Consider the following 14,089-nt stretch of genomic DNA (forward strand, 5'->3'; position numbering starts at 1 on the left):
AAAAAAAAAACGTATCCTAATTTCTTGAAAGATAGTTGCACATACCATATCTCTATCTTTAGTAGCCATAACCATTGCTACACTGGTTCACAACAGAAATACACCCGGCTTCTTAAGGTAGCTTCGCGTCTAAAGTAACAAACACCTGTTTGAGCTGGAATTTATGAAGACAGGATACAACTGGAAAATATACGGTATTCTGCATCTAAAATGAAAGTTTTTGCAGATCATCACTGGCTCAGTGAAGAAACTGGGTGTTGGTGTTAGACTGGGGGCGGTGCTGGCAGAGCAGACTCTTCCTGGACGGGGGGCTGATGTCACCAGATACCATCCCCTTGTTTTTGTGGGTATGGGAGAGGCTGCTGCAGACAGTGCATGTTTTTTCTCTTAAATGCATGAACGTATCAAAATACCACCTTGGGGTTCTTTATAATGAGGAGTGACCAGTGTAAACTATTTGTTTATACTATAAAGAATAAACACTTCAAATCTAAAAAAAGTAGAATTTTCATGGTATGACCCCTTTAATTTAATGAGTATTTGTCTTTTGTGGAATGATGCTCAATAGTGTGAACCCAAAGTCTTATAGAATATTATATAGCCTTATACCTATAGTGCCTTAATCACCATCAGTGTCTCTAGGCTCTAGTTTGTTCATCTATGTTCTGGGCTTATCCCAAGCACAGAATACCTCGTTGGTTCAGACTATAACCCTTCAAGAGTTGTGGACACATTTTATGTACATCTTTTTGTAACACAAACATTTACTTGCATTCCCAATAGACACAACTTCAACCTACACCTTTCCAGGGAAATATTTTCTTTAGAATATAGAACGAATGTTTGCAACTGCATAGTGTGTGTGAGTTGCTATATTTGTAATGTGGTGGTTTAAACATTTTTATTGAAAGAATTGACTGAAGTCAACAGGCCCTAGCGGACTTCTGTACTTGTTGATCCCTCACTCCTTGCTCAATGTCTGCACAGGCTGTTATAATGTCACTGTTGTCATTTAAAAACTTGTGTTTGTCATGGCTCAATGTGTATTGTTCTAGACTTTTTTTTCTATTTTTTCTAGTTTTACGTTTGTTGGTCCTTCTTGCCAGGTCATAATTGTAAAGGAGATTTTTTTCTCAATTGATCCTCCTTGTAAAATAAAGGTTAAATAAATATAAAAAGTGAAGCCATATTCACACAAACCCATTCAGGCGCTGCAGGGTTTTGGGTTGTCTGAGCCTGAGGAGGGTCAGAGGGTCTTGGAGTTCCCTTGAGGCTCGTATACTCACCTTAAGAGACGTGATGGAAATGGAACAAACAAATGTCGTGCTTGTGGTATGTGAGGCATCTGTAAGGCTAAGAAAAGTTGCACACGCTCATGATGTAAAAGTGATCATTTGATGCGGTGCCCTTATCCACAATTTAGTAATTAAAAAGGTGCGAGTATTAGTTCCTACCCTCTGCACATTAGCACTCTGCACTTATCAGTTGAGCAGCACTACCAGGCTCCTCTGTGCAGGGCTTAGAGGGGCCAAAAAATGAAAATCTGTCCCTATCTACCCTTACTTAAGGGTAACCATTCTTGCATAAAAAGTTGTACATGACCATTTTGACTCTAGGACAGAAATAGACAACTCTGGGCCTAGACATTGAGGTCTGCATTCCTGCATGCTTTCCAACATGCCCTTCTCTGGCAAGTTCTTATTGGCTTGGACACAACTGACATAGTGATATTTGGAAATCATGCAGACACTGCGGGCCTCAAGGCTTAGAGTTGCCTATTCGTGCTCTAGGCCTTCACCAAGTGGTTTACGACCTTGATATTTCCTGGGTGCCCCACACAGGTTTGTCCAAGATCCTAAAGGCAATTTTGACAAAGGTTTAAGACTTCTTGGCATCTTTTAGTCAGGTTCTTGATCAGTTTTACCCGTGACGTTAACTAGAAAAAACCCAGTTTAGACTTTAGAGTATTGTCCTTTAAGTTTAGACGGATGTGTCTCGTCTTACCTGGATAGCTCTCCCCGGTCTCTGCTCGTATCGTGATGTCACAGCCCTCCCCTCTGTCCCACATGTTCTTGATGTTCTCCAGAGTCTTTGCTGTCTCCTTCTCAGCTGAGGTCGTGACCCCAGATTTGCACTTTTCCCTCAGTCTCTCAAAGTTCAGATGTTGACAAGTGTCCAGAACCTCCTCCCCACCCAAGTCCACTTGTCCACAATAGGCGAATTTCAAAGCTGCTCTCAGCCCAAGAGGAGTCAAACAGTGAGAGGTTTCTTCAGCTTCGGACTGTGGATTTTGTTTGCAAGGGAAAAACATTTGGGGGGTTTGACTGGAAGCTGCCAGCAGGAGCCTGTGGGCCCGGAATATGCTTCCTTGGACATCGAAGGTACAGTCCAGGAGTAACCCTTCCTCCCTGAGCGCCTGTAACCGACTGAACAGGCTTTGAGGGTGTGAGGGGAGCACGTACCAGAGGAGGTCTGAGTCTTTGGGGACAAAGGCCTCTGAATGAACAGCTTCTTCATGAAGATGAGGTCTGAAAGTTCTCCAAGCATCTTGCATTCTTAGCATCTCTGACTCAAACTATTAAAGAGCACTACAGCAAAGAAGAGGATGTGGGCGGAGCCACGACCAAAGGATGACAGTAACGGTGAGGAGGAGCGGTGAGATGAAGGCTTCTTGGAAGTCTCCCACGCAGAGTCGCTGTTATTCACTGTAGGATCACACACACATGGACTGACCTTCTGACCCAACTGAGCCCAACACCACTGAAACGACAAGCACCCTGGAGTTCACTGGAGCTGACGTCCACGTTTGCCTTCAGCCCTCAGCACTCGTGCACTACTGATACTCACAAATGTGTGTTCTTGTTCAGAAAGAAGACTCTTTGTCTATGACTCCTACCTTCCTTTCCCTCCGCCGGGTGGAACAAGTGACTTTGAGCGGGGCACAATGGCACGGTGGGCATGTGGGGGTGCTCCACAGTGAGGATAATTATAGCCAGGCTCCTCCACTATCAAAAGCACACTATAAAAAGTCGCCACATTAAAAAAAAAAAAAAAGGCTTTAGTTGGAAGAAAAAAAAAAAAAAAAACGAACTCTTATTAAGAACTAAAGTCTGATTACAGTTTGATTACAAATTAAAAAAATAAATATATTTACTTTCCATTTGAAAGACTTTTGGCCTTCAGTCGGCGCTGGCATGAGGTGCCTGCATACTATTTTTACCACGGTCACTGAGAAGAGTGCAGGGGCCTGTTCCTGTTTCTTATTGATGGAGACAACACGCCGTCTGATGTGTTGTCAACACTTCAAAAGAGAAAGTAGGCGGAGTAAGAGCTGCTTTCAGATAAAACACATAAAAACATTGTTTTTATCTACAATGATCACTCCTCTGACAAACTCTGATGGGGTTTCCAAACAGATACAAGAATTTAAAACTAGAATTTATGAAAAAAAAAAAACTTTATATTTAGCTTTTTTTCCTCACAATTTTCTGATCATATTTATGCTTTTATAGTGAAAATGAAAGAGTTGGTGACTGAATCTCTCTGTGATGAAATGGTAAACACCTTTCTTCTGTTTACTCCAAACTCTGATGCTGAACACACTTCCACTGTTGTGTGACAAAGGTTTACTTTTCCAGAGGACTCTTCCAGAAACTACACAAGTGAAAATACTGGGGGCTTAAAGAAAGTGTGTGTGTGTTTCTGGTGTGTGTGGGAGGAACATGAAGTGTAGGGGAGGAGATGTTTCTACACTGCTACAGGTATAAATTACAAGGCGTTTGCTCTTTGATCCCACATACTTCACCTACTGGCAGGATCTCATTGAACTGTAAGTATTTTTCATTATTTTTCTTCATTATTCCTTTTTATTTAAATAAAAAAAAGACTCAATCCTAAAGGATTTAAAAAATGTAAATAAAATATTATTTATTATATCAAATTCCTGTGTTAAAGAAACCTAAAAAAAAAACAATTTATGTAATTTTAACTTGAATTTTTGTCTGTTTTTACAATCTTAAAAGCTTTTCTCTCTTTTTTTAGCCTATTTATATTTTTTTATGCTATTAATTTGCTCACAACAATAGTAAGCATCGAGCTAAATAGTAAGCTAAAGTGTAAATATCTGTTTTCCAAAAGATGTGTGTAAATAAAACCCAAATGTTTTCTTTTTTTAACACATTTATCATTAATAACAGGATTTAACTCTTTAACACCTTGTGTAAACACAAAATCTTTAACACACTTTAATTTTTCAACCGCTTACATGATCAACGTGATTCCAGTAGATTCTGAAGGACCTTCAGAATCTACTGGAATGACGTTGAATTAAAAAACTACAGTAAATCAAATACAATGAACACTGGGGCTCCGGTGTTAAAAGGTTAAGGTGTAGTAACTCTTCTGGTGTCCACAGGAGCTCAACTCTCCCAGATGGGGCAGATCATTTCCAAGCAGAATGTTCTGCCTCGCACCGTCCGCTTCATGGCCCAAGAGGAAGGCCCCCCCAGATACTCCCCGCATCACTTCGACGGCAGGAATCCGAACCTCCGCACCAATCCCACCGTCATCGTCTCGGACGAGGACTCCAGGTTTGTCGGCTTTCAACCTGCTGATGAGGCGTTTTATCTCAACGTGGATTTGAATCAATTCTAAATTAGGATTGTTCACTAGTCTGACAAATGATTTTATTTTAAATATACATTGCCAAATGTGGCCAAATAACAGTGTTTTTTAAAAAATCACTATGGAAAAAAAAAAAAAAAAACCTAAATAAATTAAAGGCCTGAATGTCTGTTTCCCTGGATAACTGAGGAGTTTGTTCAGATAATCTTAGGATAAAAAAAAGAATAAACTTCCACCAGTGTTCTGAAGGAAGTGAGGGCTGCAGCACTCTGACGTCTTTAACTCAGCTGAAGGATATCTGATTGTTCCAGGTCTGCACAACAAAGAGCTTAAAGAAATTCAATAAAAATTGTAAAACTTCAGCTGATATTAATCTGCTCTTCAACGCCTCCTTGTTCCCAGATTCTTTAACTGAATCAAAGCTTCTTTCATAAACAATAATTAAATGGTGGATTAGGTTATTTTTTGAGACAACCAATGGAGGAGGCTTAAAAATGTTGAGTCAAAGAAATCTTTCAGTTTGCTTAACTATTTTCAACTTTTTTAAAGTTTTAGAGATGTAAATCCTTTAATTTTCCTCATTCATTTTTGATTGTATATATGTATTGCAAAACAACCAATCAAAAAGAAAAAAAGGAAACATTTATTTTTCACGATGCTAATGCAACGGTCACAACCGTCACTGGTTGGTGGTCATGAATGTAGACGGTAGCAGTCAGGCGGCCATCAGAGGTGCAGAATGGCCTTCATCTTCCCTATATGTATATCTATTGGGCTACCAGTGGTTCTTGAAGTGGACGGCCACTGTCCGTACATGTTTGCACATCGTCGAGTCTGAGATTCTCCGCTGTAATGGCATCACTGGACTGCCACCGGGTGACCTTGAAATGTGCCCCGGCGGCAGCTGACCGATTTTTTTAAGAGATAATTCATCTAGTTGCTGTAAAACTTTTTATTTGTTTTTTTTTTAAACCTCCGTGATCACTCTTCTCCCCCTCTTGATCATAAATTCTGTTGTGCAGCCCCCTGCTCAATTTGATTAAAAAGTTTAATTTAACTTGCCGCACGTTGTATTTTGGGATATGTGACTGTATACATCCACCTCAACAAAAACATGTACACTAGGGATGCAACGATTTACTTTCCGCCAAACCTCATTTTTTTTGGAAAAGTTACTTTTAAACCTTTAACAACTGAGCCGTCAGGTAAACACAAAATCTTTAACATACAGTAACTTTTCAACCGTCAACACAATAATTCCAGTAGATTCTGAAGGAGAAAAGCTGCTCACTGAGCCGCTTTTCTCCTTCAGAATCCACTGGAATTATTCTGTTAAAAATGACAAAAATAACAGTAAATCAAAGAACATAAACATTGGTATTAAAAGGATAAAGAGTGGTTTCTTTTTTGAAATTAGGATATTTCCCAAATTACTCACAGCATGTTTGTCAAATGTCATCAATGAAACAATTTTCACTCCCCACCCTGATGACATTGATAAATGGGCGGAGACATTTCTATTTTCAACTCTTCCTAATTCTATGCTGATGAAATGTAGTGAGTCCCCTTTTTTCAGATAATTATCCTCTAACATCATCATTCACAGGATTCTCCACATCTCAGACTCACATGAACCAAACTGTCAACAAAGCTGCATCATAACAAACATAACTCAGACTGAAACATCTCTTTGCTCAAAAGTGGAAAAATGTCACATATGATTCACATTTCCTTTGAATCGAGACGTCAAAAGGTCATTTTAGATTCACTGTCCAGACAGCCAACACCTAGAATTATAAAGTAGTGAGGAGATTTTTGGTATTCAACAGTTGAATAGACTAATGGGAAAATAGGGATCACAGATTGGTTTTGAGGTTGAATCTCTGCAGTATGTCAGTCACAAAACAAAACAAAATGCTGTTTCTCAGTGTTGATAAAAGCAGACAACAAACCTTATTTTTCTACAGGTTGGGTTTGTCTGACTGAACTCGACAGACTTGCTAATCTAAAACATCAGAGTCTGTGTTTGTGTTTGTAAATTTGAGGTGAATCTGTCGTTTACAGCAGCACAGCGGACCGGCGGGGCTCGCGGGCGGAGCTGCGCCGTTCCTCCCTCTACAGCACCATCGACCTGGTTCCTCAGCTGGAGCATTATGCTAGCTCCATACCGCGCCAGCAAGTGAGGAGCAGACCCTCCCTGGAGGTGCTGAGGAAGGCCTTTGAGGTGAGCTACAAGGAGCTACAATGAATGACCGTCATGCACTAAACCCTCATCTGTTCCTGGTGTCTAGTTCAGGTTCTGGAGAAGAGAAGATGGTATCTTCACATTGACTGCAGTCAAATGAGCCGCCGTTCACATTTCTGTGGTCAAATCAGCATCACTGGATTTTTTGTGTGAGTTTCATCCAATACTTACGGTAGCAGGACTGAGAACGCTGGAAAATCTCCACCAGACTCCACGGAGCTTCTTGATGTGACCACGGAAATGTGAACGGCGGCTCATTTGACCGCAGTTGGAAAGGATTGTAAATCAATGAAAGAGCATTTTGATGTTAGCTTTGATTATTTTATCAAGAACTCTGAGAAACCAATGATTGAATGTATTGATCACAGTCAATAAACATTGGAGAATTAGCTAAAAGAGTCTTTGGTGAACTGGAAGGAGAAAGAATCAGGATTTTGGAGGAAGTTCTGTCCATGAAGATCTTCACTTCCTCGTCCAGCTGACATCTGGATCAGAACCATACGGCTGGACATTACCCATATTGATGGTCATTTTTATGTAGCAGCGATGATGATTTACGCTAGTGAGAACTATCATAATCAGACAGGGGGGGCTCCAAAAGCCACACCCCCTTAGAGGAGATTTTGGAAACTTCAGATTGACATGAAAATTTGCTTTTTAAGACGTTTAGGTTGTGGAATTTTGGTTAAAACTTCATAATCATGATTAAAACACTACCGGGAACTTTTTTTTTTAATTAAAAAAATTGGCATGGGGGACTTTAAAGTTTTACATATCTAGAATTTATATTTGTCTGGATTAATACCAATATGTTGGTCTTGGTGAGGGAACACCAACAAAAAATATAAATAAATGTACTGAAGATAAAACAACTTTAATCCATCTGTTGCCAAACGTGATGATTTTGGATTGTTTTTGTCAGGATGTGGAAGTCAGCGTGGACGGGGAATCCACTCTAGGCCCCATTGGCATCCCAGTGCCAGAAAATGAAAATGAGGAATCTAAGGACCCCAACGAGAAGGCTCCAGTTCGGTTTGGCTGGATAATTGGAGTGATGGTGAGCATATCTCCAGAAAAATGTGAGATTAGATGACTACAGCTGCATTCTCACTCAGGTCCTAATCAACCTCTCAGGTGCGCTGCATGCTGAATATTTGGGGGGTCATCCTGTTCCTCCGCTTGTCATGGATCACCTCCCAGGCAGGTGTTGGTGAGTCACTCCTCCATTCATTCTCTGCTCGCTCAGACTCCAGCTGCTGTACCTTTGTCCTCTTATCTGCACTGATTAACGTGCTGGTTGATAGACGCGTTCATGTTTCCGCTGTTATCAGAAGTATAAACTGGAAATCTGAGGAAAGGAATTAAAAAGAAATGTTATTTTGGCCAGACAAAAGGGTCGACAAATTCCAGAAAAAAAGGAGGGGTTTGAGAGGGTTAGATGTGATAATCTGTGTGATAATCTTGGATTTTTATACAAAAACAAGCAGGAATAACTTTTATCTCAAGGAACAGTTATTCCTGCCCTTTACTTTGGATAATACTGCAGAGGCTGATTTAATCCTGATTCTTGAAAACTAATAAAAGTTTTTGTTCATGCTGGGATAAACTTAGAATGAATCTCAAGGTAAAGATGTGAAGACACTTCTGAGAAACTGCAGCCTCTCTGACATATTTGATCCTGTTAATATTGTTCATGAATAGGAATTCACAGGGACAGATTACTGTAACTCTTGATATCACTTAGCTTAAAAAAGACTTGATTCTAAAGAAACAAATCACCTCAAAAACTCCTAAGTTACCCGTTTGCCTATATAACCCTTAGTGTTCACACTGGACAAGCAGGGAGGGGCTTCTTTTTCTTTTTTTACAGGTTAGTCAAACTTTTTTTTTTTTTCCCCGAACGGTTGACATTTCGGTCATTACCAAATCTGAGTCTGCAATTGATCAAATTTCAACATGGTTTAACCTGTGATTGTGTTTAGTTGCCACATATTCTTAATGTAAAGCCTAAAAACAGTCTCAAAAGTTGTGTAGCTATGCGAGAAAGCAGGAGTTTTAAAGGCGGAAGCCCAGAATGTATGTTTATGGATGTTTACATAGACTTTTCATTAGAAGAGGTCACTTGAACACATGTTGTCGATGCTAGAGTGAACATAGCTGAAGATACAAAAGACAAGATTGTAAAATGGTTTGGTTTTTGGAGATGTTTAAGAGGATGAAAAACCAGGCTCTGACCTCATCTTGACAAAATGTGTCTGGAAATTATTTTTTGTTTCTTCCCCTTGATGTCTGAGGCACATTGTTCCGTTTTTATGCTTACTGCTCCAATAACAAAGGTAATATCCAGTAATGGTGTGAGTATTTGACACATTGGCAGTACAAAGAGTCTTCTAAAAAAAAAAGAGTTAAAATCCAAACAAGGTCAAACCTAAAGAGTGGAGGCAGAGAAATCTCTACAATTTGAATTGTAACATTATTATTTGTTGGATTAATCTTTTCAGTAAGAAATATTTAAAATATTAAAAAAAAATATTTGAAGGCTTCAACCATAATTCCTAATCTTTGGCTAAGTTTCTTCTAGGGTAGAAGTATTTTTTGTGGCTGCAGGAACTCTAGTTTGACTGATGGTTTAATTTCTTTCCTTCCAGTGCTGACGTGTGTGATCATCCTCATGTCTGTGGTGGTGACCTCTGTGACGGCGCTCTCCATTTCTGCCATCGCCACTAACGGCAGGGTCGTTTCAGGTCAGTTTATTCCCCAAATCAATGCCTAAAGCCTCCATTTTAGCTCTTTATTTTTCTTTAAAGCTGATTTCCAACATTTCATCAACTTTTACAGTATTTGCAGTGATTTTGATACAGCCATTTTTGGATACTTAAAGCCTTGATGGTGTTTTTTTTTTTTTTTTTTTTAAAGGTGGAGCATATTTCATGATCTCCCGAACTCTGGGTCCAGAGATCGGAGGACCGATCGGGATGGTCTTCTCCTTCGCCAACGCCCTTGCCTGTGCGCTCAACACTGTTGGCTTTGCAGAAGTGGTCCGTGATCTCATGCAGGTACACGTCTTTTTAATAAATATTGGAAATCTAAAATAGTTACTTATCTTTGAGCTGTCATGGGATCCCCAAAGAGTTAGACTTTTTCTGAACCTTAGAGATGTTTCTCTACCATTTCTAAAGCTTTTTACCTAATATTAAATCATGTGTTTTTCATATAAAGAGGTAATTATTATTTATAAATTAAATTAATCAAAATGCATGAACATTTAAAAATTGAGTCGTTTTTTTGCATTCCACCCTAAAATGTATACAGGCAGTACAAAGTTACAGCTCAGTCTTTCATGATGTGTTGCGTCTGTGTGACAGGAGTTTAACGTCGTCATGGTTGATTCAATCAACGATGTACGCATTGTGGGCGTGATCACTGTGACCGGCCTTCTGCTCATCTCACTGGCTGGAATGGAGTGGGAGTCCAAAGTAAGAAGATCCAGACACTTTTATCTTGTTTATCAACAATCTTGTTATCTAGTGCTACAAGTTATGTGAAATTCATTCTTCCCATTTGTTTATTTATTTATTTTCATTCCTCTCAATCACAGACTCAGATTTTGTTCTTCTTGGTTCTGTTGGTGTCCTTTGCCAATTACTTTGTGGGAACATTTATTCCTCCAAAAATTGAAAAACAAGCCGTCGGGATCTTTGGATACAGAGGTAAAGTGCTTTATTGAAGTAATTTGAATATTTGAAGTAGCCTACAACAGTCTCACAAAAATATATCAGGTACAGGAATCATGGACTATCAAACCTAAGACGTGGCAATACTTCAATACAATATTGTGTGTTTTTTTTTGTTTGTTTTTTTAATAAACTTAAATTATAAGTAAAATAATATTACAGCATTGATGTGAAACATACAACATTTTTTCAAAAACAGGATTGAAATAGCATTTTTGGCAGCTAGTATGACTTTATGGTTCTTGTAGAATCTCATAGTTTGAATTACATGATTGCCATTGAAAAGGTAAAACAGGAAACCAGAGCATCCCTATAAATACCTAAAAAAAAAAATAAAATACGCCAACTCTGTGTAAACATTTGATCAATCAATTGATGAAAAAAAGATGAAAAAGATGTTCAGGTAGCTTGGCAACCCCCTTGATGGCTCCTGGATGGCTCAATGGGGATTTGGATATGTCCAGCAGAAGGAAGTTCTGGGAAAGACCCAGTATGCATTTCATGGATCAGTTCTATCTGGCCCGGGAGCTCCTTCTCCTCAGATATTCCTTGACAGAGTATCTGAGTATCTCTGTTTAGATTAGACTGCTGCACCAAAGACCAAGCTCCAGGCAAATACATGGGAGGATGAATGGATGGAACCATCTAGATTGTTACTGGTTTTTCTATCATGAGTAGACAAAGTTTCAGGCTCCACTGTTTTGAACAAGCCAAGTATTGTGATTTGTTCTCAGGCATTAATTAAATATTATTTGGACATAACAAGCACAAGTGTAAAAACAAGTGTTTTTTCTTGTTATTTGTTGTGTTTACAGGAGATGTATTTGTTGAAAACTTGACACCAAACTGGAGAGGGCCTCAAGGAAGCTTCTTTCAGATGTTTGCCATTTTCTTTCCAGCCGCCATTGGAATCTTGTCTGGAGCTAACATTTCTGGAGATCTTAAAGTAAGTTGAGAGGAACAATTTTCTACCTAAAACTGCTGAACACAAAAACAAGATGTTCACTGATTCTTCTTGTAGGACCCAGCTGTTGCCATCCCCAAAGGAACACTAATGGCTATTTTTTGGACAACAGTTAGTTACCTAGGGATCGCTGTAACTGTTGGTGAGTTGATGTTCAACACACCTGTGATTGGACTGGCATCCATTTGAAATATGTCCTTAAGCATTGCAACAACTATTGTGTTTTGAAAGCAAGTTACACTGTGACCCGCTCATCTAGGATGTTTTTTCTTGCGCATATTCCTCCAGGGGCATGTGTGGTGCGAGACGCCTCTGGAAACGTGAGTGACATAATCACTGGAAACAGCACTGAGGGTTGCGTGGGTCTGGCATGCAACCTGGGCTGGAACTTCACTGACTGCATCCAGTCCCAGTCCTGTCAGTATGGGCTGGCCAACAGTGTGAAGGTGACTTGAAAAAGGAATACTTTGTACAAGGAATGACCTTAATGATGACAAGAAAATTAACCTGAATTTCCACAGTCACACAAAGCAACCAAAATCCTTTAAAATTCCTCAGAAGCAGATGCGGCGAGACACCCTGTGAAAGACAGGAAGTGAACACACCCCAAAAAGCTGGTGGAACCAATGGAACATCCCAGTGACATGTCCCAGAGATTAAAGAAGTTATGGACATCACACAGAACTTCTTACTAAACAAACAGGCAATAAAGAGCTAATCAGAGACCCTCCAATATCTTTTTGGAGAAAACAGGTAGTGAAGGATGTTTGAGAAACACAATCTTCATTAAACAGGGAGTCAATGCTGTATGTGCTTAGTGGGACTTTGAAATATTCTAGAGACAAAATAGTTGTATAGACCTATAGGCTTTAGAGAGGAGCGGCATCTTAATTGGAGAACAGTGTGTCTTGTAGTTCCCTAGTGGCTTGTAAGTCCACCTCAAAGCCATTGAAAATGGTCTATAGAAGTTGTTGGCACTCATGACGTATAGATAATGCTGCTGTACTGCACAATACTGAGCCTCACGTCCAGCGTTGCACATGATCCGTAAGTGCTCATAGGACATTCATATACCCACACAAACTACAATCGGATTGTCTAATTGACCAAGAGTCAAATTGAGTACAAGACGCAAACAAAGATACCCCGATCTTGACATTTTGTGCGGGCCACCTGCATATCCCATACTGGACTAGAAAACCCCCAACCCTTGATCTTTCAAATTATGTTAAATCTGTTGGCGTTTTAGGACTTCTGGTTCTGGTTTATGTGACCCTGTGGTAACTTACATAAGACATCTTATTCCTAATAAAGAATGTTCCAACCAGGTTCTGGGACAGGTTTCTGGATTCTACTACCTCATCACTGCTGGAGTTTTTGCTGCCAGTTTATCATCTGCTCTTGGATTTCTCGTCTCTGCTCCAAAAGTCTTTCAGGTGAGACGGCAATCGGCAAACTTAATTTGATAATGTTATTCTTCTGTCAACAAGGCAGAGTCAGAAGTAATATGAGTTCTTTTTTTTCTCTCTGCTTAATTTCAGTGTCTGTGCAATGACAAAATCTACCCATACATCATATTTTTTGCAAAGGGTTATGGGAAAAATAATGAGCCTCTACGAGCCTATGTTCTCTGCTACCTGATTGCTGTGGCCTTCATCCTCATTGGTGCGTCTCAGTTGGTAACTGTAGATACATGTCCAGATAGGTTTATTGAAAATGCTGTCTGTTTTTGTTCCTGTTTGCTTCGACAGCTGAGCTGAACACCATTGCAGCCTTGATCTCAAACTTCTTCCTGTGCTCCTACTGTCTGATAAACTTCAGCTGCTTTCATGCCTCCATCACTAACTCCCCAGGTAAAAAACTTACTTCACCTGCATTGTAAATATGTGGCTTAGAGTGTGTTAAAAACATTCCAACTAAAGTGAATCTGGGTGTATTCTGACTAGAAATATTTGGTTCGCTTAGGATTTTGTCTCCCCCGATAATCTGCAACAAATTTTCAGTCAGAATACATCCAAATGGATCTGGTGGTCTCAGTTCTCCAAAAAGTAAAAATTGTTGTACCTGAAGTTGATGCAGATGTTCAAAATTGTTCAGCAATATATAACGCTTGAATAAGTGAAGCATCCCAACAAGGATTGGAAAGCGTACGACTACCATTATCCTTTCTCTTGCTGCTTTGCCTCAATTTCGTAACTCTTGGCTAATGAATGAAGAGCTCTTTAGTCATGTGGTTTTCTTTAAAAACTTTGGTTTGAAACAGAAGTGTCAGATTTCTGAATAAAGACCAAACCCAAAGTTCAGGACCTAATTCGTACCAAATTAAGCGGACTTGGTCCGGACCAACGGCCTTTTCCAGTCTGAATACACCCTTGACTTCACCGCGATGCTCAAAGGTAGTCCTGGTGTTTCCACGGATTGAACTTGACTTTCTGCTTTGAGTGAAGGGAATTAGTGTTACTCCCCAAAAGACAATATAAGGTGTGAAAATCAAGTGTGTTTTTTTTTTTTTTTTTTTTTTGG

The 14,089-nt window shown here is 39.6% G+C and overlaps 2 protein-coding genes across 2 annotated transcripts in view; one reads left to right on the forward strand and one right to left on the reverse strand.

Moving 5' to 3' along the window:
- Positions 1–2,554, reverse strand: part of LOC112141081 (kelch-like protein 33) — a 12,713-nt gene extending 10,159 nt beyond the window's left edge. Inside the window, exons 1-2 of the mRNA XM_024264127.2 lie at positions 2,005–2,554; positions 1,201–1,286 (exon numbers count right to left, since the gene is read on the reverse strand). Coding sequence (XP_024119895.2) covers positions 1,201–1,286; positions 2,005–2,554 — 636 coding nt within the window. The remainder of the gene's footprint in view (positions 1–1,200; positions 1,287–2,004) is intronic.
- A 1,177-nt stretch (positions 2,555–3,731) lies between these two features.
- The window catches only part of slc12a10.1 (solute carrier family 12 member 10, tandem duplicate 1), a gene marked incomplete in the record, with an annotated part of 15,653 nt that continues 5,295 nt past the window's right edge, over positions 3,732–14,089 (forward strand). Inside the window, 15 exon segments of the mRNA XM_024264136.2 lie at positions 3,732–3,829; positions 4,415–4,589; positions 6,688–6,847; positions 7,791–7,925; positions 8,003–8,078; positions 9,517–9,612; positions 9,785–9,924; positions 10,234–10,344; positions 10,467–10,578; positions 11,418–11,548; positions 11,624–11,708; positions 11,855–12,012; positions 12,895–13,002; positions 13,108–13,231; positions 13,318–13,419. Coding sequence (XP_024119904.1) covers positions 4,432–4,589; positions 6,688–6,847; positions 7,791–7,925; positions 8,003–8,078; positions 9,517–9,612; positions 9,785–9,924; positions 10,234–10,344; positions 10,467–10,578; positions 11,418–11,548; positions 11,624–11,708; positions 11,855–12,012; positions 12,895–13,002; positions 13,108–13,231; positions 13,318–13,419 — 1,696 coding nt within the window.

Source organism: Oryzias melastigma, linkage group LG18, assembly GCF_002922805.2.
Source record: "Oryzias melastigma strain HK-1 linkage group LG18, ASM292280v2, whole genome shotgun sequence".
NCBI classification, from domain to species: Eukaryota; Metazoa; Chordata; class Actinopteri; order Beloniformes; family Adrianichthyidae; genus Oryzias; species Oryzias melastigma.